The sequence below is a fragment of the Kryptolebias marmoratus genome, linkage group LG22 (assembly GCF_001649575.2).
Source record: "Kryptolebias marmoratus isolate JLee-2015 linkage group LG22, ASM164957v2, whole genome shotgun sequence".
Classification (NCBI taxonomy): domain Eukaryota; kingdom Metazoa; phylum Chordata; class Actinopteri; order Cyprinodontiformes; family Rivulidae; genus Kryptolebias; species Kryptolebias marmoratus.
Genome location: NC_051451.1, coordinates 7,931,337 through 7,954,412, shown reverse-complemented (window position 1 = coordinate 7,954,412; position 23,076 = coordinate 7,931,337). Strand labels below are relative to the sequence as shown.

Sequence of the window (23,076 nt, the reverse complement as noted above, 5' to 3'; positions counted from 1 at the left end):
TAAATCTGTCACTGCTTCACAGACTCATTTTCTAAAGCCTTAAAACGGGGGGGGTGAAGAAACGAAATCAGAATGAGGGTAGGGTTACACTCTTGCTTATCTGCTTTGGCGGTGATGCTAGCTCAGAATCAGTTGTAACAAATAACCTTTGAAAGCATTTTATGCCATATTTTTAAAATAATACGTATCGTATTTAGGGTTTATTAAAAATGTGGTTAAATTGCGTTTAGTACATTTTTAAAAATGTTGCTTCAGAGACGAACCCGGAAGTAAATGCGGAGTCACTCTCTTGCACACCTTTTGTCTTTGGCGGCGATGCTAGCTCGGATTGCCAACCGCTCGCCCTCTTTGGCATGGATATTGAGGCAGCTTTTCAGACCGTCGGTGAGTTTGGACCCTATCAGAAGCGAGCGGTGACCGTGCTCGTCCTGGCTCAGGTTGGTGGCGTTAAAAAAATAAATCATTTAATTATGAGAAAGAAAGCGGAGAGGGATGACGTTAGCAGATGCAGTGCTATTACGTGGCTCTCACTCGCAGCCAAAGTAGCCTGAAATGCTAAAACACGTCAAAGTTCTGCTTTATTGACAATAAATAGTCCTTAAAATGACGTAAAACTGTTGCCGAATTTATCGTAATGGTTCCCTTTTTTCTTTGTTATCTAGAAGGGTTGGTAATTAAAATATTCAGTACGTCCTTGACATGTTTAAATAAAATGTTACAAAATCACTGTTTAAAATGTTTCTTTATGAATGAATTTGAGATTCGGTTTTGTGTCGAACAGCAGAACTGTTTCCATTGAAGAAAACATCCTATTAACATTTTTAAAACAAAAAAGAGAGTCCGGTCCCAGCATGTTTATGGCCCCAGGTAAAACCCAGGTGTGTCTGAGTGTTTCTGAGGAGAAACCCATGTATATACAGCAAATAAAACAGACAAAAACTAGATGTTGTTGCCTTTTATTGTTGCCATAGCATGAAGACATCCCACTTTAATATCAAAAGTGTTCATCGTCCCGTTTGAACATATTTATCAGCCTTATCAGGAGTTTTTGTGGACCTCTGCTGTGGTATCTGACTCCATAATATGTGTAAATAAAATGACAATCATTCTACAAGTGTACACCTGATGAATAAAAGAAAAGTCCTCCATTCTTACAGTCACTTTGTTTTTTGGAATGGTCATCCATACATTTATAATAATTCACCTTACTGGATCCCGATAATTACTAGTAAGGGGGAGGGGAAATATATCACCTTATTTTGGTGCATAGTTCTTATCAGATACAAAGAGTTTCCTATTCACTTTTCCACTCTGTTAAACAATGACTAATCTGGTGCAGTGGTGTCCAATCCTGGTCCTTGAGGGCCACTATCCTCCCATGTTTTTGATGTTTCTCTGCTTCAACACACCTGATTTTATTAAAAGGGTAAGTCAACCATTGAACCAGTCGAGTTAGAGCAGGGAAACAACAAAAACATGCAGGATCGTGGCCTTTGAGGACCAGGATTGGACACCATTGGGTTAAAGGGTTTAGACCTGAGGTCTTCGGGCTTGGCCCACTTTACATCCACCTTGATAGCCGCCATTTTTATGATTTCATCTCCTGGAGTACACTTTCTTTAAGTGTGTGTGTGTGTATGTATATGTGTATATATATATATATATATATATATATATATTTATTTACTATAAAGATACAAAGTCTTTTGTTCATTATCGTTTATTCTCAGCATGGTTTTTATGAACCTGAGACTGGACTTATGTTTTGGCACCACTCATCTGTCTGTCAGGGACAATTTCTTGTCCGAGCTCTAAATTGATAACCCTTTTAACACAGAAATGTCAAACTGCACAGCTGGACACCTCATGGGTCAGGGATGATTTCTGTTGAAAACCTCGTCTGTTCTCCAACTCCAGACACATATTTAGGATTGTTGTGTGAGGAATTTCCTGCTTTGGATTATGATTATTCGGACAGTTTTCTGACAGGTGTGCTATGCACAGTTGGTGGTACAGTTGTTAGGTCTGGACATTTGTGGCTTTAGTTTTGGATGTTTTGTGAAAAAACCCTTATCTCAAGATAGACAAAAAAAGTTTAAACAGCAGTTCTATACAAATTGGGCGTTAAGCTCCTAAAATAATTCACATTTTTTTGCCTAAAAATTCAAGCGAAGTCGGCTGTACTCTGTCTACAAGAAAAATTAGACTCAAAACACCTGCATTCATGCATCAATAAACTAAATGTAGGCTCTTGATCAATGTGGTGGGGGTGAACCCTCTGATATTTAAGGGCATCACAGACCTGTTATTCCTCTATCGGCCGTGGTAAAACGCCACTACTCTTGTTGTTTTTTGTTTTTCCTGGAAGCACCCAGGCTGTGGTGACCCGCTCTGGAGATGGTAAGACGGGTGATGTAAGGAGAGCTGAAGGAGAAAACTTCCCGTGAAGGGAATCTCTGCACTGCGTCGATGAACAGTTACAGAAGTCCAAACGTTATGATGAACATTTACTTTGCAAGTGCAAACGACGCACACAGTGTCACGTTACAGATGCGTCCACACTTCCCCATCCAGCGGCAAAAATAACTAAATACACAAGTGGTATTTCAGAAAAGATGCGGCTTGAACGCGACAATTACTGAAACTAAATTGAGAAGCTCATAATGACTGAGAAACAAATTTGAGAGAAAATTTATTTTCGCTAACAGTCGCAGCCCAGTGAAATATTGGCTTAGCTATTTGTTAGCAGTTCAGGATAACATAAATCAGTGGCTTCTGCATGAGTTATACTTTAAATGTTTATTTGGTGTTTAGATTTATTTTCCAGTGACAGTTTTTGTAATAGTTTAGCACTCTTTATCATGTAAATGCTATGTTACCGGCCGTAAATCTCTTAACCTAAATTGACTCAAATTTTGTCTTTTTTTAAATTTCTTTTTACTTTTTAGGTATAGTAGTTACACTTAAATTTGTTATTTGAAAACTTTTAGTTTCCAAGAATCAAAGCAGCAGAAAAACGAGCGTGTTTGTCCTGTTTTTAAACCCCAGATGTGCAGGTTTTTACAGTCGTGCTTGTGCGTTTGCTTTATGTTAACGCCGTTAAATTCGCTTCAGATTGTTGTGTTTGGCGTGCATTTCAGGTGTACATGGCCTGTCAGTCCATGCTGATTGTGCTGGTTGGATATACACCGGAGTATCGGATTGAGCAGCAGAACGGGGTCCCGTCCAGTCAGCAGGAGCTGCAGCAACATGTTACCTTTACAGAAGACGCTGAATCCATCGTGACAGAGGTCAGAGAGCCAAACACACTTTTTCCACATCGGTCTGTACGCTCGTTCGGACTTCAAAACACCTGAAGTCTGCAGCTGAAACAAAAAGAACCAGCCCACGTGTGCCCACTTTTTCCTTTGTGTCCCTCAGTGGTTTCTCATCAAGCAGCAGGCCTATAAGGTCAGTCTCGCCGGATCGCTCTTCTTCACTGGGCTCCTGGTCGGGAACGTTGTTTTTGGGCCTCTCTCAGACAAGATCGGTAGGAGACCCGTTTACCTGACAGGTGAGGAAAAACGCCCATTTTGACAGGTTTTCTTCCATAAGTGAAGTAGACTTAATTTTTCTTGCGTCCTGGCAATTCTGCACTGATGAAGATTAAAGTTTTTGGGGACCGGTTCAGAAGGGCTGCCAGTTCTTGGTAAAGTGGTGATCATTTATAATCTCAAGACACTAATTTGGGGTGCCAAATCATAATCATTCAAGCATTCTTGGTACAGTTTTTTTTTTTTTTTTTTTCTTGTTTCTGTAACAATTTTTAATTCACTGCTCCTCTCCCAGCTTTGGAAAAGCTGTGGGAAGAAAAATCCATACAAAAAAATCATCAAAATATTCAACTCCATCAGGAATAGTTTGATGTAGCTTTTGGTAAAAGTGTAATGTGTAGACATAGACAAAAAGCAGAGGCAACACAGTTTAAGTTGTATCATTTTTAAGATTTTACCACAGAATAATCAGCTTAGGTGTCAAACGTTCCAAAACCTCTTCAAAGAAACATTTTACTTTCATAATTTTTTCCCTTCTTATACAGTTTATTCATCAAAACGTAGGCATTTTTGTCCTCTTTCACCTCGCGTGTCTTTCACTGTTCTAAGATTTTTGGCTTTTTCTCAAATTTGCGTGGAGTGCACACCGAAACACTCATTGACTTTCATTATATCTGAGCTCTAAAGTTTTTTTTCAAACCCTGAAGTGGAAAAAAAAATGTACACACACGGCCACCAGAAGCTTCTGCCCCTCCCGATTCAAGGATTTTGATTTGACCTATAGAGCATTTGAGGCTCACTCTCTAGTTTGTATTTCTGTCTGCCTGTCTGATTAGGAGTGCTTCTGTGTGCACATGGCAGTCAGTGACTCAGCAGATCCTGAGCCAGTGGATCTTCAATTATTCACCACGTTCTTCTTCATAATATTATTTCATCATGGTCTCTCCCATAGATTTTGGCAGCATTTTAGAGTTTGAAGTCCAAAAATAAACTTGAAGGACAAACATGAAGAGGTTTTGATCTGAGGTTTCAAAATAAATCTCATATCTTCCCTTCAAAATAAAAGTCTGGCTCTGTCATAAGTTATGTTATTATGAAAGTAAGTCCCAGAGGAATTTTGGGCTTTAGAGTTAAAAGCTGATGAATGATGGGCTGTCAGGCAGCAGCTGCTTTGGCCGTACGTCAACATCTCTTCACGGGTTTTCTAGTTAAATTAAAATTCAGGTTTCTATGAGGAAACAGTAAAACGGAACAAGAACTGTAAAATAACCGAAGCACCACAGATGAACAATATTCATTAAACAGTAACATGCCAATACAACAAACTTTTATTGTAAATAATATTTCCGTAAAAATGTCCAGAAATGCACATTTTGTAATTCCAGATTAGGACCCAATGATTCTGACAAACCTGGGGAATGAAAAGTGGAGTCATTCTAATCAAAACAGCTCAGTTCTGCTCTGTTTGCTGTTTAATTACAGTGTTGGCTTGCCAAGCTTTTAACATCTCCCTAAGGCGGAAGAAGTGAAGGGTGTGGACTGGATGGGTCTTTAAAACTGCGAACAGCGTTTTCTCAATATGTGTTGAAGCACGCCATTGCAGCTGCTGTGCAAAAATGAAGTCTTATCAAAAGAATTCTTAAAGCATGATGGCATAAAGGTTACAGCCATCACAAATGTTTCTTTATGCGTTTCTTCAGTATTTCAGGTAGGCGGTATGACAAGTTAAAACCCTCCACTTCCTGCTTTGAAGAGAAAATGCTGAGCTCGGATACAGTGGAAGTCAATGAGTGTTTGGGTGCGCACACTCTGCACCCTGGGGGGATTTGAGAGAAAATCTCATGTAAAGTTCAACTCTCTGTTACCGTTTAATCTCTGAAGGATGTTTCTGCTGTGAAGTCTGAGCTGCAGAGCTCCAAGCAGGACTGGGTTTTCTCACTTGTTTCAACAAAATCCCAGTTGTTGTTCATGGGTCCATTTTTATTGTTTATTTATTTGTTTTTTCTTGTGAGAATTTGGTCTACATCGTTTCACGTACTGTTAACAAAAGTCATAGTGCAGTATTCCTGATAGAACCACACATTCTGATACTTTTTTTTTTGGGGTGGGGGTGGGGTTTGAGTTTTTCCAAAGCTGCAGGAGGAGCAGCCAAATGAAAACTGTGACAGAAGCATAAAAATAAGAAGAAACAACTTGCCAAATGTATCTATGTTGCTCCCTCCCTTTCTCCCTCACACTTCATCTCATTAGCATAGTTTAATTAGCTTAACCTATAAGTAAACCAACATTAGCATAGTTGCATTTGCTGAAACTTCAGTTGAATTAGCTTTAGCAAAGGTATAGTTTATCTTAGTCTGTTCTACTGAGGTCCTTAAATGATAGTTTAGTTTAGTTTAATGGTAGTATAATTATATCTTAGTTTGTTTTTTCCCCAGTTCACTTTAGTATGACTTGGTCAATTTGATCCTGCCTTTGCTTGTTTAAACTTATTTTAGTTTAGCAGCTTTTATCATGTCTGATCTGTTCGGCTGAGGTTTTTAAATCCTAGTTTGGTTTATGTTCTATCATAGTTTGGTTCTCCTCAGCTTATCTTTGCTTTATTTGTAGTATGACTTAGTTAGATACATTTTACTCTCTACTTATTTAGTGTCTAATATTTTAGATATGTTTAGTTTCCTGATTTCATTTAGTTGATCTTAGAATTAATTTAGATTCATATTTTAGATATTGTTGTGTGTTTTATGATTCTGTATTTTTGTGTTTTTCATGTTGTAAAGCACTTTGTATTGCTTTGTTGCTGAAAGTATTATATAAATAAATTTGACTTGACTTGTCAAATAGTATATATAGTTTTTGACACTTATTCATTAGCATCTTTTACTAACACATCTGTAGGCTGATTTAAATATTTATTTATTGTATATTTTTTTAAAATAAAAAAGTAACTAACAGCAGAGCTTTCAAGAAAGCTAAAACTGAAATCAGCAAACATCTCACAGATGACAGAATGAGAAATGGAGCCACATTTATCATGAAAATGTAATTTGATTGTGGCTTTTTGAGACTCTGAACTTTTTCCCCCTTGAGTTCCTGATTTCACACCGAGCTGTTGGAGTTAACATAAACTTCATTTTGTAGAAACAAAAAAAATTGATAAAATTAATGATTGAATTTTATCCTCTTCTCTTCTCCACATTATTGCTTACCACCATTCATTCTTCCCCCCCCAGGTTTGTTCTTTGAGGTGATCTTTGGTTATGTGACGGCCTTGGCGCCCAGCTATGAGGTTTTCGCTGCGTCTCGTCTCCTGGTGGGGCTGATGAACGGCGGCATGGGCCTCGTCTGCTTTGTCCTCACTCAGGAGTACGTGGGAAAGTCCTACTGGGCCATGACGGGTATGAAAATGACAGTTTCATATCATTTTTTATATATATATATATATATATAAGTACTAACAGAGCTGAACTTGTTCCTGTTGTAGCTTCTGAAAAATGAGCTGCTTCGGATTTACTTAGATTTAACTCCTCTTCTTTGCAGGAACGCTGACCAGCATCATTTTTGCTGTCGGCATCGTCGTGTTCGGAGCTCTGGGATATTTCATCCGGCCGTGGAGGACTCTGGCCACAGTGGCCAACTCCTCAGGTGTCCTCGTCTTCCTGCTGTCTTTGTGAGTCCAAACATGCAGACAGGACACATGAAATGGAAACGCTTTTCATCCATGATGACTCCTTAAACTCAAAGAATAAACAGACAAAATGAAATGTAGTAAATAATTGTATGATATATGTTTTTACTCAACTTCAGATCCAGGCAAAAAACTTTTTACTTAATATAAAACAATGCAAAGTTTGACTTTTAATCAAGTTCAAGAAAAACACTTTCAGATAAAATACTGAGTTGGGTTGTCAGTTGTAGAGGTATATCTATCAATTATTTTCTGAACGTCTTATTAAAGTCTGTCCAATGGTTAATCTCACACTCACACACACACACACACCTCTCACCTTTCAGTGGTGGCCAATAATTAATAAACTCAGAGTGTAAAAAGTGTTAAAAATACCAAAGTTAATTATAGAACATGTTTGAAAGGTATTCACACATATTTTGCGGATCAGGTTGGAAAGTATTTGTTCGGTAAAGTCTCACTCTGACGCTTTGACTTTTAAGCTTCACATTAATCTAGTTTTAAAATCCTCTATAAGTAGTACCAAGGAGAACAACTCGCCTGGCACAGAAGTGTTTGTCTTTGTTTTTATCACAAACGCCAGGGTGGTTAAGACGTCACATGATTTAAGTTGCACCAACACCTAAGCTTTAATGGTGACAGGTGTATTAAACAAAAAACAGGGCCTTATTGTCCATTTAAACCAAAACCACCCATTACATTCATAAAAATGTGTTGTATTTTCCTGCAGAACTCTTCCTGAATCACCTCGGTGGCTGTATTCTCAGGGGCGAATGGAGCGAGCTGAAGAGGTAAATATTGCCCCTTTTCTACTTGCTCTACTTAAGTAGTCCGGCTCTACTCGGCTTGGCTTGGCTCAGCTCTATAAAAACTGCATCGCGTTTCCACCGGCCAGTTTGGTCGGTAGCAGAGGAACGCGTCCTTATGTTGCGTTTTGGGGTGGGGGGTGGGGGAGGGGGTGCTACTGAAACTTGGCGTCATTTATGGAGACAACTGAAGCGCTATGGACAATGTTGGCCCTGTGTTGTTGCTGGTTTTTAAACTTATGGGGATTCTCCTGAGACTTCAGGAAGAGAGGCACAGTGGAAGAAATGCTCTGAATGCCGGAGTAGGACAGCTGTTATCCATCAGAGATTTCAGCCTTTACAGCGCCTTCAGCTGGGGTCTACACGTTGCAGGGTAATCTAACGCTGTTGTTTATATTCCTATTACTTTGCTACAGTTCCAAAATTGTCTTTTGTTGTTTTCTTCGGTCTTTACTTTTGCATCTGACCAATGAGTGAAGAGGAGTTAAGCTTGCGCCACCCAACAAAGCAGGGCTGACCCAGCTGGCCCTGCTCCAAAGCAGGGACCGGTGGAAATGCGCGCAAAGCAAGCCGAGTAGAGTGGAGCCGGGACCTTTAGAGTTGGTGGAAAAGGGGCATATGTCTGTCAGTTCAGAGATGGAAACAGCTGCGGATGCACAAACTATTCCTAAATCTGGTCTTTAGCATTGGAGGAATGTCAACACTGTCGGTGTTAGCAAAATATCTCTAAACATTTGACAGAATTTAGTGAATTTGTAGAAAATTATCATCAAATGTGTATCTACAACTCATTAACATTCAGAGTCAGCCAGTTCAAGATGGCCACCATATACCTTAAATCAATTTAGCTGATATTCATCTAATTACATTTCTGGTTATATTTAACACACTTCTGTAATTACAGTGAAATCATCATTTGAACGATGGGGCAGAAATTGTGATTATAAATTAGCTAGCTTTTACAGATTTTTTTATTATTTTATTTATCTTGGTTGGATCAGCCCAATTTCTTCATTTGTTTAGGAGTGTACTGTTGTTAGTGAAGTCCTTAGACGTGAAAAGCAACCAACATGAAATGAGCAGAGTTTAAAGAAATGTTGCCACACCCACATTTCTTCCAGATAAGCCAGCACTCCTCCCAGAAAGTGGGTACATTTGCAACTGTTTGAATATTCTCGTGTTCTTTTATTTGCATTTGCATTTATTTTTTTATCCATAGTCCAAAACAAGGAAAATGGGTCATACAAAAGAACCCTCTTTGTCTGCTTATGTTTATGTTTTAGGTCTTATCAGTGCAAAAAGATGTCAAAGTGTGGCCATTAAATGTAACATTTAGGTTTGAGGGTATTCTGCAGCACAAGCTGTCTGTGACTGATCGATATCCTAACCTGGCTTTTTACATGAACTCACTCAGAAGCAGAGAAGATATCCATCTTTGACTTTGTGGTCTTTTTGTGTTACGGGCTTCTGATCTGTGGCTTAAACCTCACAAGAGTTATCAGATGCAAAGATGCTTTTCTTTTCCGTTTAGATCATGTGTAAAATTTGCATGAAGACAGGAAATGAATACTGAGTAGCAATGCACAGAGTTTAATGTGCTTTTCCCTTTAGTGATGTGAGAAATAGGCCTCTTTTTAGGCTTCTTCATCTTATTTAGACTCTGTAACGTTTCCTGGATTAGAGTGGTGAAACAAATGACAACGTGTGCAGAGAAGGCGAGCTGTTGTCTTTTGTCTTTCCAGACTTATTTTCATAGACTGTATGAAAAGCATGAGCTCAGGGGGAAATGTGCTGCTTAGAGAGTATTAGTCAGATCTGCAGAATGAGTGGACATTTTCAGAAACATAAATTATGTGTTGTGTTTCAGTGTATTTTTTTTTATTTTTATTTTGTTAATAACACTAGATTTTGCTTCAAAATTAGTCTGCAGGGTTTGTGTTTATATTGTTTTCTTCGTGCGTGTCTTTTTGCACGCAGCTGAGAAGGTTTCTGTATTGGCTTTAGTTTGGAGGAATCGTTAAAATTGTCTCCTCGTCCTACTTGTCGGCTCTTACAGTGAGAAAATGCAAGTCAGTGTCGGGAAGGAAGCCTGACAGAGTGTAACGCCTTCCTTTTGTTGTTTCTTGCTGGTTGGTTGTTTTAAAAACAAAGTTGACCTTCAGGAGAGTTGTGATAGGGCTGTGTGATGTTATACAGTCAGCACAACAAGATAGTCCACCGTCTTTCAGTTCTATGATTTTTCTGTATCAGGACATATTAAAAATGTTCTGGGTTTTACCAAGTTCTAACAATAACCTAATAAGCACACAACGGACTCCACAGTGTCATTATTTATTAAACAAAAATGGAGAAAAAATTAAAAAAGCTGTGTGTGGGAAAAACTATGTCCACCTTTGCTGTTTCCACAGAATTTAAGAGGTTCAGTATCAGCCTGGAGCTGCAGATCAATTGATCATCATCAGTGTGATCACCTCAGTAAAAGCAGGAGTTTTGGCATTTTGCTGCTCTGGAGCATACATGTGTGTGTTAACACAATGTCAAAGTGGTAAGACATCAGCAATGACCTCAGAGAAGCAACTGGCTTGAACTCCTCCACAACCATTTGAGAGAATGATAATTTTCCATGACTGCATGTCTTATCATTTCAAAACACAGCTGTTTGTTTTTTGCTACAGTTAGGAAAAACAAAACAATAATAAAAAAAACCCTGGTATATTCAAAAGGCAGGATGAGTAATCAACATTATTTACCATTTTGAACAAAATTACAAATTCCAGGTTATGTTTCTGGATTGCAGGTTTTGCGCCATATGGCTCTGAGGAATGGCAACCATGCCAACAACCTAAAACTGCAGCGCGTTGGTGCCGCCAAACCTGGTAACTGTGACAACAGGCGGTCTGGTGTTCTGCAGCTGGCGATCCACCCGGTCCTCCGCCTGCGGACGGTGGTGCTCATGTACATCTGGTGAGTATCGTGCAGCAGAGATTGGACGGAACACACGATCAGATTCATAACCACACAGTTCCCGCCTGAAAGCTCGAGTTCTGGGAAGGATCAGAACCGCTGCTGCTTTAGTTACACTGTTATTGCTTTTACCCCATGGGTTAAAGGTGATCCCTATTGATTTCAAGGACGCAGTGAAAACCTTGTCTGTGCTCCAACTCTAGACACATGCATTCAGGATTGTTGGGTCAGAGAATTCATTCTTTGGATTTTGATGACTCAGTTTTCTGATGTCCCGTTGTCCCATCTAATATCGTTAAACCTGCTGTCAGACTGCAAAGAAAAATGCATCTTTCGCTAAAACAGCCTCAGTAATCATTTTTCCATTCTGAGTTTTAACACATTAATAAATAAAGCTGCTGCTTCCTCTCTTGTACTTCCTGTTTTGTGTGTATATTTAACATCTCTTAACATGGAGCATAAATACTCAGCTACTTTTAGCTGGATGGCTGTAAAGGTTTGCCTCTGATGTGACACCGTTTTGTTGGAAATCTTATACTCATGTCAGTATATTAATACAAATTCTCTTTTAGTCATTGTTCCTTTTATTTAAGAGTTTTAAGTTCCTGTTCATGCCTCACTGAGCCAAGGGTGTAGTTATAGAAACTTGCATCTGTTAACTGACTTGTATCATCTTTGGAGGCCTTTCTGATGATAAAGATCGAACTCTCCCGGTAGGTAGGAAAGTTAGTTTAGTGAAAACTCTGAGTTAGTTGACCCAGAGTTAAGGGAATGTTTTCTGTTCCAGAAAGAGGTAAATTAAACTCAGTGCACCACCGTGGTTGATAGGCTGCAGGTTGAGTCAGGAGGAGCATCCGGCGTAAAGCAACTGTCAAATCTTTACTGCAAGTTTGCTCGATGTTGCAACCTCTGCAGCAGGAAACAGCCAAAAAAGGAAAACAGAAAGTATCAGACTTGTTGTCACTGAACATCATTTCAATCAAAATGATTAAGTATCAGAAAAAAAGTGATTTTTTTTTTTTTTTTTAGAATCTCATTTTACAGACGCACTATCTTGAAAACAAATAGGTTTTCTCATATCCTTAAAAACAGCCAGCATGAGTTAAGGCTTTGGGATAGACCAAAGAGTTGAGCTGAACTGTGATGTCATCAGCTGTTCCTCCGTTTAGCTCCCCTGTGTTCTCACGGCCGGTTTTTAGAAACCGACTGTCTTTGTCTGCTGCTGTTAAGATGAATTAAGGTGTCCGTTGAAAATGGCTTTCTATTCTGCACATTTATGCTCTTATCTCAAGGTTGTTTAACCTCATCGTAATCAGCTTCTGTAGAACTGAAAACCTGGGGTTTTCTCCCTCTGGGTTAGTTAACTCAGAGTTTAAGAATAAAGTCAGAGTTTGTTAAACCTCCTTTCTGCAGTACCATTCTGGTGTTTATTTCCCCTTTCACTCTTAACATGATGTGTATAAGTTATTGTATCTCTGTGAAGGAATTAAATAAACCTAAAAGGAGGAAAAATACTCAGAGGGTTTGGTTTGAGAGTGTTTTTCTTTCTGTCACAAGGAAGTAAAGGAAATGAACACTTTACAAGGTCCATGTTTTAGAGGTCACCGTCAGTTTAGCATTACTTGGCTTTTCTTGCAATAAATCTTTCAAATTAGTTTCTATCCTCAAAGACACTGTCATGTTCATTTTCTATTCTCATGAATATATATATATATATTTTTTTTGTTGTTTTTAGTTTGCAATTGTGAGGTTATGACATCGGAGTGGCTTCAGTGTTTGTTTACTGTAAAAACAGTTTACTGTAAACAATCCTCTTTACAAGAGAAGACAGGTTGTTCCTCAGGACACAGTGCAGTATGATGTGGAATTAGTTTGTTTAAAAAACAATAACCATTTATGTTAATGTAAAACTCCATACATCCATATATTTGTGGCGTCTCAGATCATTTCTGAGCTGAAACACAGAAACTGTCAGCCTCCTTTTCTGAAGAACCCTTGCAGCTCTCAGGTTGAACTTTAAGAGTTGGTTCTTTTAAAATATGTGAAAGTATGCAGCTCAGTAAGCAATAGTGTTTTGACCTTTTATAGCAGTACATTGTGTAATGCAATACTGTTTAAAATTACAGTTTGGTTTCTTCACTCCTGACACTATCACAAAAGTAAGTCCCCAAATTGGGCTTCAGAGAAAGAAGGTGGAGTTTCAGGCAGCTGCTTCAGCATTTCTGCAGAAACTGTCCGAGTTTTTAAAGATCGTTTCTGAGATGGGTTCTGTACCTGGTACGTGTTGCAGGTATGCGTGCAGCCTGGTGTATTATGGTCTGACTCTGGGGGCCAGTGAGACGTCCGGTAGCCGTTTTGTTAATGTTGCCATGTATGGCCTGGTGGAGCTGCCCGCCTACCCTCTCTGCATTTACTTCATCAATAAAAACTGGTGAGGAACACACACACTCTGAACTTCCTGCACATTTGATCCGCTCACACCTCAGAGTATCTGCTTTCCTGCCCAAAGAGGTTTCTGAAAAGTGGTTTTCGATAAATCCTGGACTGATTAAATATGCAGCGCTGCAATGTTCTGCCTATTTCTGCCTTCTTCTGACAAAAAGAAATAGATTTAACTCTTCAGAACGCTGAGCAGTGCTACTGTCAGATGTTTCTTAAGTGAGTAAAGTTTATTAAAAAAATCTAAAATGGAAAGATGGGAGGGAAAAACGAAGCCCCTAAATATATTTTAAAATGTATTTAAAAATAAAGTAATAAAGTCAAACAGAAAACATTAGAAAGATATAACTAAATCATGTATTTTGTTTAACTGATTTCAGGTTGGATTACGTGAATGTAAGGTGTTTAATTGTCAGGAACTTCAAAAATCCTAAAAAAAATAAAACCAAGAATGAGGGAATTAAAATAAAAATTGACTGCAGCAACTCTTCTGTTAGTCCTGTGTGGACTCGTGTTTAAAACCCATTACAGAAAGCTGTTTTAACACAAAAAAAGTGTTGTTTTTTATGTTTTAAGGACTGAGTCAGTCTGAATGCATCCTGAAACATCTCATTCCACAGTAAAGAGTAATTTTGTGTGAATAAATTCCAGTATTAAATTTTTAAAGGGGAGTAAAATCAAACATTTAGTCATGAAGGTCCTGGAACAGCTGTTTAGTTTGTGCACGACATAAAGATGTGTTTTTAGGACATTTTTAGTGGAAGAAACTAGACTTTAGTGTAAATGTGGAAGTTTTCTTGTGAAAAATGTGAAACTCTCTGATAAGTTGTTTGTGTTACTGCTTAGGGCTGGGAGAAGGAAAAGCATGGCCAGTTTTCTGTGTCTTGCTGGCTCCGCCTGCCTCTGCACCATGTTCATCCCTGAAAACACAGGTGAGGCCCTGGTATCTGCTGGTACTGGTGAATAACCAGGCTGTGAAGAGAAACTAAATCACTCCGATATGACTGCAGTATGTCAAGTTTCCAGTGAGTCAGAGTTCATCAGTGTTTTAAAAAAAGGAGACATTTTGGGAAACTCAAGGGTGGAGCTGATATGAGGTCAGTCATGGTGGGAAAATCCCCATGGAGTGTAAGAATGGTTTCCACGACACTATTTCAGCTGTTGTTTTACACATCAGAACAAAATGGAAACGATCAGGTCTTTAGCAGGTCCTAACATTACTCAAATCTAAATTCAAGTGTACAAAAACGCGCAACGGATTCCACCGTGTCATTATTTATGAGATAAAAATGAAGCCAAAACGGAAAAGCTGTGTTTGGAAAAACTAAGTCCTCCCCAGCAGAACCTCCTTCAGCAGCAAAAACTCCTGTTAGTGGTTTTCTGTCTGACGTTATCAGTCTCTCACGTGTTTGTGGAGGAGTTTTGGCCCATTCTTTCCAACGTTGCTTCAGTTCCCTGAGGTTTGTTTCTGCACAGCTCTGTTAAAGTACCACCACCTGGCTGATACTGAACCTCCTTATTCCTGAGGAAGCAGCAAGGGTGGACTTTTTAATACATTTTTTTTTTACACAGTTTTCATTTTGTTTTTGCTTAATAAAAATAATGACACGTTGAAATCTGTTGTGTTTTTGTGCACATGAGGTTAGATTTGATAGCGAATTAAACTCTGCCACTGTTTCTATTTGCTAACAGGAACTTTGCTGAGCATCACAACTTTGGCTCTTGTGGGAAAACTAATGGTCAGCGCGGCGTTCAACATCGCCTACGTTTACACGTCTGAGCTTTACCCGACTGTGATCAGGTGACCTGAATGTGCAGAGGGTTCGGTTACGTGCAGGACTCCGTTGCGCCGGAGTCAAACATTGAGTTGTTTGTGTTGCAGAAATGCTGGGCTAGGAGTCTGCTCCATGTCATGCAGAGTCGGAGGAATCCTTGCACCATTTGTTCCTTCTATGGTAGGTTTTTGTACCAACACTTTTTTTTCATTTTTGACCCAACTTGTGAAAGGAGAAGTTCAGCTCAGTTTCTGTTTGTAACCTTCGTCGATCTTTATTAAGCGCCAGAGGTTGAAAATGTTTTAAGGTCAAATTTCACTTCCTGTAAAATGAAAGTAAAACTATTCTGCTCAGATGAAGCTGAACATTCACATAAACCTGGAGATGAAACACAAATGCCAAACATGAATATAAAACAACTGTCCCGTGTGTATAATGTTGATCTGAAGAGCCGATTTAAAGCATACATGTAATCATAAGTGTAACTGTTAGTGAACACATAAAAGATGGGTGATCATGCAGTTGCCTGTGTGTGCGTGTGTTGGTTCGTGAGATTTTGACAATCGGGTAAATTTTAATGAAACTCTCAGAAGTTATTAGATCTACATTTACAACTAACGTGTAGAGTCAACATGGCTGCCACAGCTATTTGATCTTAGCAAACACAAAATGGCTGTAACTTAAGTCAGTTTTACAGATGTAGAGCTAGAACTTATTGTGACAGGTGCTGAGATAAACCACAACACGTACTCTGAGCTCTAACTGATCACATTAGATTTTGCGATCTCTCATGGGATCCCTCCCCTCCCTCCTGAGGGTCGTTGGGCTCTTTGTTAAACTCCTCACCATGTGAGATGTTTCACATACATGAAGGTGTAAATTAGTGCGAAACTGTCTGGGGATTAAACTCAAAGGTGTATTGTCAGTGCTGGAAAGTTAAAACCTGAGGCCGCCTCTTCTGTTTAATGTTGGTTTTACCCATCTGACACACAATTTTGTTCTGTTGCAGCCTGATGCTACAATTGTTTCAGGGTTTTTTTCTCAATGTACAGTTAGTGCCCCATAATGACAAATTTTCTACAATTGTGTAAATGTATTATATTAAACAAAAAGCTGAAATAACACATTGACATAAGCATTCTCTTTAGGAGGCCTCCTAGCTGACAATGGATATTAAAACAAGAACCAAGCCATGAGGTTAAAGGAACTGAATACACCATCCAACAGTGAAGCATGGTGGTGGCAGCATCATGCTATGGGGTTGTTTCTCAGCAACAGGGCCTTCAGATTTCAGAGAAAGGTTTGTTGCAAGGCACAGACCTGGGGAAATCTACAAAAAAAAATAAAAAATTTTGCTGCGCTGAAGGTTCCTTTAAAGCTCAGCAGCCTCCTTATTCTCAGACTGGGCTGGAGGTTCTCCTTCCAACATGACACCGATCCAAAGCACACAGTGAAGACAACACAAGACCGTGTTAGAGACAACTCTGTGAATGTCTTGGAGTGACCCAGCCAGAGTCCTGACCTAAACCCTATCAAGCATCTCTGGAAAGGCCTGAAATTAGCGATCTACTAAAAGTACACATCCAACCATACTAGGACTGATAAGATCTGTGAAGTACAATGATAGGGAATCCTCCAGCTCGGTGTGCAAAGGCTGTTGCATCAAACCCAAAAATGGAGGATGTAACTGCTGTCAAAGGTGCTTCAACTCAGTGCTAAGTTAAAGCTCTGAATACTGTGAAGTGAGGACTCTCTGAATCTTCTCTTTTACTGTATTTTCCGGACTATAAGGCGCACTTAAAATCCTTCAGTTTTCTCAAAAAACGACAGTGCGCCTTATAATCCGGAGCACCTTTATATATGTAAGAAGTCGTGATGTTTTAGTACAACTTTGGTTAAACTACAAAGCTGCACCGCTTGCAGCATTAAGGCTCAGTTATTGTCACACTTTGCTGTCTCGCCCAGAGCTCCGCGCACGGCACGTAGACCTGAGCGAGCGTTGGAGGCGTTTATGCTTGACGCTTACATCGGTGCAGTATTCTTTCGAAAAGACGGGGGTCCGTTTTGTTTCGCTTAATAGTCCTTAATAGTCCTTTCGCCTTATAGTCCGGTGTGCCTTTATATATGACAAAAGTTCAAAAATGGACCATTCATTGACAGTGCATCTTTTAATGCAGTGCGCCCTATAGTGCGGAAAATACGATACTTCTCAAAGCCTCTCAGTGCTTCCTGACCTCAGTCCAGGTTTTAGAGTTAAAGTGGGACCTTTGTGACGGTCTGTTAAAAAGGCATTGTTTCTGTTGTTGGAAAAATGCTGAAGTCTTCAACACAACTTTCAGTTTTGATTTTTTAAAAAGAGCCCAGAACCCTAAATATGTTTAGCACTTCTTGTAACACCCAGTTATCCTTCTGTCACATCTGGACTTCATGAGGTTGTTTTGGGAGTTACTCTGTGATGGAATGTGATGACCATATTCCTGGCAACAAACACTTGGTTCAACAGCGTCTCCTGTACAGAATATTATCTTTTACCAAAAGGCATTGTGTTTGTTAGTTTGTCTGTCTGTCAGCAAAATCTCATGAAGCACTACAAAGACTTTGATGAAACTCACAACAGAAATTGGACATCTACAACTGATTTAGCTTTTGGAGTCAACCCAATTTAAGATGGCCATCACAACTAACTAACTTTAGTTAACACAAAAATAGCTCTGATTTAGTCAGTTTTACAGATATTAAGATTTGGGATTAAAGTTCTCCGTTGCCATGACAGATTTTTGGTATCTGCAAAAATGAGAAGGGGGAGAATGTTTTATTTTTATTTATTTATTTATTTATTTATTTATTTTGTGGTCCTGTTAAAGCTGTCCAATCTAATTTTAATACAGGGATTAAACTGACTCTGCTTTCAACAAATAAAGCAAACCAGAGCCAAAGTTTTAGCCAACCAGAGCAGAGTGGAGCAGGTTTGGGTGCAGGCAGCGTTGCCAGCTTAGCTGCAGCGGGCCATCCTTCTTCTTACAGCCCTCTCAGGCAGCTCAGTCCTCCTGCAGCGTCCCTCCAGCCGCAGTCAGAGCACAGACACACACTCCACTCCTCGGCACACTGCAAACGAATCACGCATGCGCGTAAGTGCCGATGATCCCGCCCTGTCTGTCATCACCTCCTCAGAACCTGTAAAACCTGCTTAGGGTATTTGGTTTCACAACTGGAAAAAAAAAAAAAGATCCATTTGCACAGTTGCACTTTATGGTAAATAGTTCTTTATTGTTTTTGCTTATTGTTTGAAGTTTGAAACTTGCACTGAAAAGTTATGGAGATGGTAGAATATTTGTATGACTACTTTACATCTGACTCCAGCCTTATTTAAAAAGGTTATTATTGAATAGATTGAACACACTAAAATGACATGAAAGTAAACTACAGAAAAGCTGCTCAAAATCGCCCTCTTTCTTAAAAATACTGTTGGTCTTCAGGATCTAAATGGTGCAGGTTAAAGTCCTTTTTACAACACTATAAAACACTATACTGTGTACTTTGACTAAGGCCATGTAGACAGTATACTCCTCTTTACATGAAAACCTTTGGGAAGTGACCAATACGCAAAAAAAGGCTCTCAAATGTGGAGCGGGCGGTAAAATGATTGTGTAGAAAAAATATCAGTGAAATGATTGTTTTGCTTTAGCCCCTATGAGCTAAAATTTGATGTTGTAGTAACTAAGGTCCATCCTCATCGTCATCACACACTCTGAGCTCTAAAAGATCACGTTAAATGATGCGTTACACATTATTTTTAAGGTTTGCCCAAAGCGGCTACAGCTCCGTCCCTTGTTCACAAGTTGTATCTATAACGGTTTATTGGATTATAAACCCCTTCAGTCTCTGCATGGAATACTGTATACTCCTTTTTTTTAAGAGTCATACTGGTTTGAACTGACGTTATCTTTTGATCCCGTTTTAAAACTATGACAACTAGCATAACACACACACACACAAATGCACGAACGCACCCTCGCAAATGGGATTGTTTGGGGAAATTTGAAGAAAGCTGTTCAGAGGTTAGAAATCCCCGATCTGAGCTGATCTGTTCTGAACTCCGGGAGTTTCCCGTTCTATTTAACTTGTGAGGAGCTGAAGCCCGACGGTGTTGCGACACCTGGTGGTGACTGCAGTGCACGTTGGCAACTAAACGACAAACGTTGTTTTTAAAAACGGCAGCAGATGAAACGACAGAAACATTCACAACTTGAAAAACCCTGAGTAAATTCATCCACGACACGACTGTATTTGGAATGAGGAGACACCTGGTGTAGATGTACGAATTTGCATATACAACTACAATAAATGCATGAATAGAAGAGAAAGTGAAAGCAAACAAAAATACCTTTCAGTTTCGACTAAACATAGTCATGGAAAAAAAAACAAAGTTCACCCTCTTTCCGTTCTCCGGTTTTACGTAACAGGACAAAATAAACATGATCTGGTTTTGAACAGGTTATAAAATTATCCAAATCCTATCTCAAGTAAACAAAAACACGCAACAGATTCCATCATGTTGTCATTTATTTGACAAAAATAAAGCGAAGATAATTTTTATTATGTCCTGATATGTAAAACCCAAGAGCTGAAATAAGGTAGGCTTTTTTTCTTCATGATTGTAAGGTTCTGTTGACCCCACTGGACCAAACCTGTAATCTGTAAACTCAGAAATCTACAGTTGAAATGGATACTGATCAGTCGTTTGTTTTTATTGTTTGTTTTTTTTCCCAGCGAGCTCTTCACACCTCGATGCCCTTCACCGTGTTCTGTCTCAGCGGCCTGTCTGCAGGATGTCTGGGCCTCCTGCTGCCTGAAACCCTCAACAGACCTTCAGCAGAAACTCTGGAGGACCTGAGCAGCCCGATCCACAGCCGTGTTCTGGAGAGCAAGGTGATAAAACGCAGCAGTAGCTACAGCAAACAGCAGGAGTAGCTTATTGACACTACAGCATTCCCTTCCGACAGTCATATAAATAATATAAAGCTAAATTCTGGGGTTTAATCCTATCTTGTTTTCTGTTTGGGTTCTGCATACAAACCTTAATGATCTTCTTTATATTTAACACCTCTAAAATCGCATATTAACACTTCTTAGAGACAGAACTAAATAATAAAAGTATCTGCTCACTGCAAGGTAAGACTTAATTATTTCCAAAAATAAAACTGGATAAAACCTGTTGCCTAGAACTTATGAAAGCACAATCCCTATTCCAAAAATGTTGAGACATTGTGTAAAATGTAAAAAAAAAACCTCATATTTTCACAAACTCATATTGTACTCACAGTGGAACATAGTAAACATATCAAATGTGTAAACAAAAAAAAATAGACAATGTTTAAGAGAAAATATGGTTATTTTGAATTTGATAGCACCAACACTTCTCAAAAAGTTGTTCCAGGTTCATGTTTTAGGTTCTGTGAGCCCTCTCGTCCTCTCTTAACATCAGTCTGTAAACATCTATGAACTGAGGAGAGCAGCTGCAGGAGGTTTTAGAGGAAATGTTGTCCCATTCTTGTCTGATGGAGGACTCTAGCTGCTCAACTCTACTGGGTCATTGCCAGATTTTCTTGTTCGTGATGCACCAAACTGCAGGTTGGCCAGTTCAGCACCTGGACTCTTCTAGATGAAGCCAAGCGGTTTTAATGGATGCAGTTTAGGATTGTCTTGCTGAGATATGCAAAGCCCGTTCTGAAAAAGACGTCATCTGGATGGGAGCAGATGTTCTAAAACCTGTATGTACTTTCTGCATTGATGGTGCCTTTCTGAATTTGTAACTTGCCGTTGCCATAGGGTAATACACCCCCATACCATCAGAGAGGCAGTTGCCAATTACCTGATTTAACCTCAGGTTCCTCTAGCTGTTTTTCCTACTGCTTTTTTACAGCCTTTTGTTTCCTCTGTCACAACCTGACCTTTTTATGGTCCAATTTCTTAGTTTCAACATTTGATATATTTATGTTCCTTTTGTGATTGAAAATATGAATTTGAGATTTGCAAATCATTACATTCGGTTTTTGTTTTTCCATTTTACACAACATCCGGGATTTTTCATAATCGGGTTGTAAACTCACAGTTTCTAACTGGCTAGGTTTATTAAATGAACAAGGAAAGTTGTCCAAGTTTCAGATTTTCTGGTCTTACACTAAAAGCAATGTTTACCTTAGACACAAACGTGAAACTTCTTTTCTAAAATCCCGTCTTAAACTTCCTGATCATCGCTAAAAAAAACTGCAAATCTTTATTGATTTGAGTTTCTTTGATTGACCAAATCTTCCTGTTTTTTTTCTGCCTGCAGGCTTTGCTGTACGAAGATAACAAATGGAAGTCAAACCACAAGTGAAGCCAGTTGTCTCGTCCTAATCTTTAATCCTGTGGGAACATCTTCATCAGAGCCTTTTCTCGTGAACTGGGGAGGGCTGATGCTCACCAGGTTTCCTTTAATGTCTGTGACATGATGCTGCAGGGATGTTCTGCCTCCGTGACGAGGCTGCACAGTCGATCGTCTCTGCATTTATTTCCTGTGTTCTGTTGCGTTATCGGTGCCTTTTTTTCTGGAGGAAAACAGGACTGATGTGTCTCAGTGATGCAGAGAAGAGACCAAAACAAATGTCTTTTTAAATTATTGACTTTATTCAGGTCAAAAACCCACATTCTAAGTAAAACACAAAACATTCCTTTTAAATTCTTGGAGAAAGTTTTCTCAGTCAAGAATAATGTTTTTTTGTTTTTTTTAATTTCTTTTTGTAGATTACTTCAGAAAGACCAGAGTTAAAGTTTACTGATAACAAACACTAACAGGAGCTCTGAGTTTATGTGAAACATGAGCTGCTGGGACCAGAGTTTGGTTTAGAAACGGAAACGGTTCATCATCATCATGAAACAAAGACAAAAGGGAAACATGATGGATGAATTGTTTTCACTTTAAGTGACCATGAGCTTTTTTATTGGAAGCTCGTGTGTCAGATACGTTCCTCTGAGTTTGATTTTCACCCACAGAGCTGGCGATAAACAGTGTTGGAAAATGGAGACGTTACTTCAGTGTTCTGACTTCATGCTCAAAGATTGCTTACAAAGTCTTATCTTCTTCATAGTTTAACATTTGTATTTAGTTTTCTGTGTAGATTTTCAGTTGTTACGGTGATCCGAAAGGCTTTAAGGTGCTCTTCACACTGGATGATGACCCCACTAGGCTCTCCGTGACCTATTAGAACATGGCTGGATTGCGAATTTGGAAACCCTCCCTTGGTGTAAAAATAATCATGACACTGCCGCACCTTTATTACTCTATAGTTTTTCCTGCCATTGAAATGCTGCCAGTATGGTGAGGGAGTAGTGGGGTCATAGCCAGTTTTCATGAATAATCTGCTATCATAATAATGCACCACAAACTTAATACTAATATTTTGTGTATGCTCAAAACCCCTCATGGACTCCCCCATGGTCTTGTGCGATTGCTCACTGCATTCCTAATACATCGCTGAAGAACTCACCAAAACCATGCAAAGACCATCCACAATCTGGCTGTTCTTATTTATTTATTTATTTTAATATTGTAGTGAGATTTAAAAGAAGAAACTGGACCAAGTAAAGAAGTAGAGTACACAGATTATTAGAAAATGTAAACATTCATTCCAGGCAGCAGAGTTACAGGTTAATTTTGCTTAAAGATGCTTTGATATTCAACTGATATTTGATATTCACTGGGCTGAAAACGTCTTGAAACGTTTGTAGGGCTACAATAATTCATATAGTCATCTCAGGCATCTGAAACCCTTCTCAAATAAGTTTCCAATATTCTAGAGATGTATGTTTTTTTTTTTAAATTGATGCCTGTT

General features: G+C 39.1%; 1 protein-coding gene across 1 annotated transcript; it reads left to right on the top strand.

The window, feature by feature from the left end:
* The first annotated feature begins 159 nt into the window (after nucleotides 1–159).
* slc22a15 (solute carrier family 22 member 15) lies at nucleotides 160–22,143 on the top strand. Its single transcript, XM_017434273.3, has 13 exons — nucleotides 160–437; nucleotides 3,141–3,290; nucleotides 3,421–3,553; nucleotides 6,764–6,928; nucleotides 7,071–7,200; nucleotides 7,949–8,009; nucleotides 10,822–10,988; nucleotides 13,279–13,419; nucleotides 14,274–14,359; nucleotides 15,120–15,228; nucleotides 15,310–15,382; nucleotides 19,973–20,131; nucleotides 21,537–22,143. Exons 1-13 carry the CDS (start codon nucleotides 354–356, stop codon nucleotides 21,579–21,581), a joined length of 1,503 nt encoding a protein of 500 aa, XP_017289762.1. The 5' UTR covers nucleotides 160–353; the 3' UTR covers nucleotides 21,582–22,143.
* The last annotated feature ends 933 nt before the right edge of the window (nucleotides 22,144–23,076 follow it).

What these genes read in the sequence shown, in the direction of transcription:
- slc22a15 (XM_017434273.3), top strand. Translation starts at nt 354, where the DNA reads ATGGATATTGAGGCAGCTTTTCAGACCGTCGGTGAGTTTGGACCCTAT. An exon ending in GTCCTACTGGGCCATGACGG is followed by an intron (nt 6,929 to 7,070) that starts GTATGAAAATGA and finishes TCTTCTTTGCAG; the next exon opens with GAACGCTGACCAGCATCATT. An exon ending in CTCGTCTTCCTGCTGTCTTT is followed by an intron (nt 7,201 to 7,948) that starts GTGAGTCCAAAC and finishes ATTTTCCTGCAG; the next exon opens with AACTCTTCCTGAATCACCTC.